The sequence below is a fragment of the Diaphorina citri genome, unplaced genomic scaffold (assembly GCF_000475195.1).
Source record: "Diaphorina citri unplaced genomic scaffold, Diaci psyllid genome assembly version 1.1 scaffold4836, whole genome shotgun sequence".
Taxonomy (NCBI): Eukaryota; Metazoa; Arthropoda; class Insecta; order Hemiptera; family Psyllidae; genus Diaphorina; species Diaphorina citri.
Window position 1 is genome coordinate 7,598 of NW_007382222.1, and position 1,651 is coordinate 9,248.

At 41.8% G+C, this 1,651-nt stretch overlaps 1 protein-coding gene across 1 annotated transcript; it reads right to left on the minus strand.

The window, feature by feature from the left end:
- Positions 1–914: 914 nt before the first annotated feature.
- On the minus strand, positions 915–1,616 carry LOC103521247 (uncharacterized protein K02A2.6-like; the record flags this gene model as incomplete). Its single annotated transcript, XM_008486353.1, has 1 exon — positions 915–1,616. A coding segment is annotated over exon 1 (702 nt), but the record flags the coding sequence as incomplete, so codon positions are not given.
- Between the last annotated feature and the right edge of the window lie 35 nt (positions 1,617–1,651).

Below are 1,651 nucleotides of genomic sequence, written 5' to 3' on the forward strand. Positions count from 1 at the left end.
ACTTATATTCAATTCTCTCACTCAATACTTGTGCATGGCTATACCAGTATGCCGACAGAGCACTCGTATAGTTTTAAACGATATAGTAATCTGTATGGGGTATGGTCAATAAACAATTAAATACAAGTCACAGTAGTCACAGAATTGTACCATAAGTAAAAAAAAGATAAGATAGATGCAACTAACTAGCAGAGTGCCTTCGTTTGCCTAGTGCATTCATCTGGTGTCTAGGGGCATCCACTCTCCCGACAGTGTACAGATAGCACTTAGGGTTGGCAGACCGAATCACTAGGCTGTGTGAACTACAGACCAAATGTTCAGGATCCACTAATCGTAGCCGTTCCTCGAGTATTGTTAAGATGTGAACACCTGAAAATCTTGAAGCGGTAAAATCCGCAACCGGTTGCACGTGTTAACAAAAAGTTCGTGCGCATCAGAACATTAAGCCATCAGACTCTATACTTCAACGAGTCTATAGCTCTATACGAGTTCAAAATCACTTTGCTGTACAGAGCAGACATTGACAGTCACACGACAGTGGAGATACGAGGACGATAGCTAGAGTTCACATAAGGATCATTGTCGCAAGATTGGTACTTATCGCCTAGAGGTAGTTTTGACATTAAAAACTGTCCGTCCATATCTGATACGGTGATTGTGAACTTTACTATTATGGAAATACAAACTGCGTGGACGACAGTTGGATATCGTGAACTGAATAAGAATTGTACTAATTTAGATAGAAGGAAACTGAGATGTGCCTGTCGACCATGGAAAAATTTAGAACTCGATTTTCAACTGTTGAATCTTGTTTCCATGGTAACATTCTTTGATAATATAAGATACATAAATACATGACAGTCTCCCCTCCTTAAATGGATCACACATGGGAGTTCAATATAAGACATAGTCACCAAACCGTACAGGAGGACGTCTGTTTTCGTAACAGGACGAGCGGCTGGTGGCTGAATGGCTGGTGATTGAACTGGAGATCTGATTGGAGATTGAGGTTGAATGACTGGAGATCTGATTGGAGATTGAGGCTGTATGTCTGGAGATCGAGGTAGTCCGGGTATATTAAACGTCACAGTCTTCTTAGGTACAAGAGAAGGGCGAAGTTGATTGATGTGGCGCTTAATTATTCTTCCAGAGTCCAGATGTACGAGGTAGTGGCGGCTTCCAAGTTTCTTCTTCACGTTGGCAAACTCCCATACATATTTGTTGTTGATAAAGAGTCTGACTTGCACTCTCTCCCCCACTTGTAAAGAGCGAACTGGTTTTGATGGATTCTTCACAGGTTCAGGTTGATATGGGAAGATAGCGTCAAGGCGGATTCTTATTTTCCGGTGTAGGTACAACTCGCCAGGAATTTTCCCGCAAGCAAGTGGAGTAGCGCGATAACGGAGAAGTATGTTTTGAACTTTTTCTTGTAGTGGCGTAGAATCACTAGCAAGAGTTCTGAGTCGATTTTTCAGGGTCTGGATATTTCGTTCGGCTAAACCATTCGTAGCAGGGTGTCCAGGAGCAATAAATTTCTGGAATATTCCATGGTTAGTACAATAGGAATGGAACTCTTCGCTCTGGAATATGGAATGGTTGTCACTGACGATAATCATGGGATAACCATGAGTTGAGAAAATATTCTCGAGTA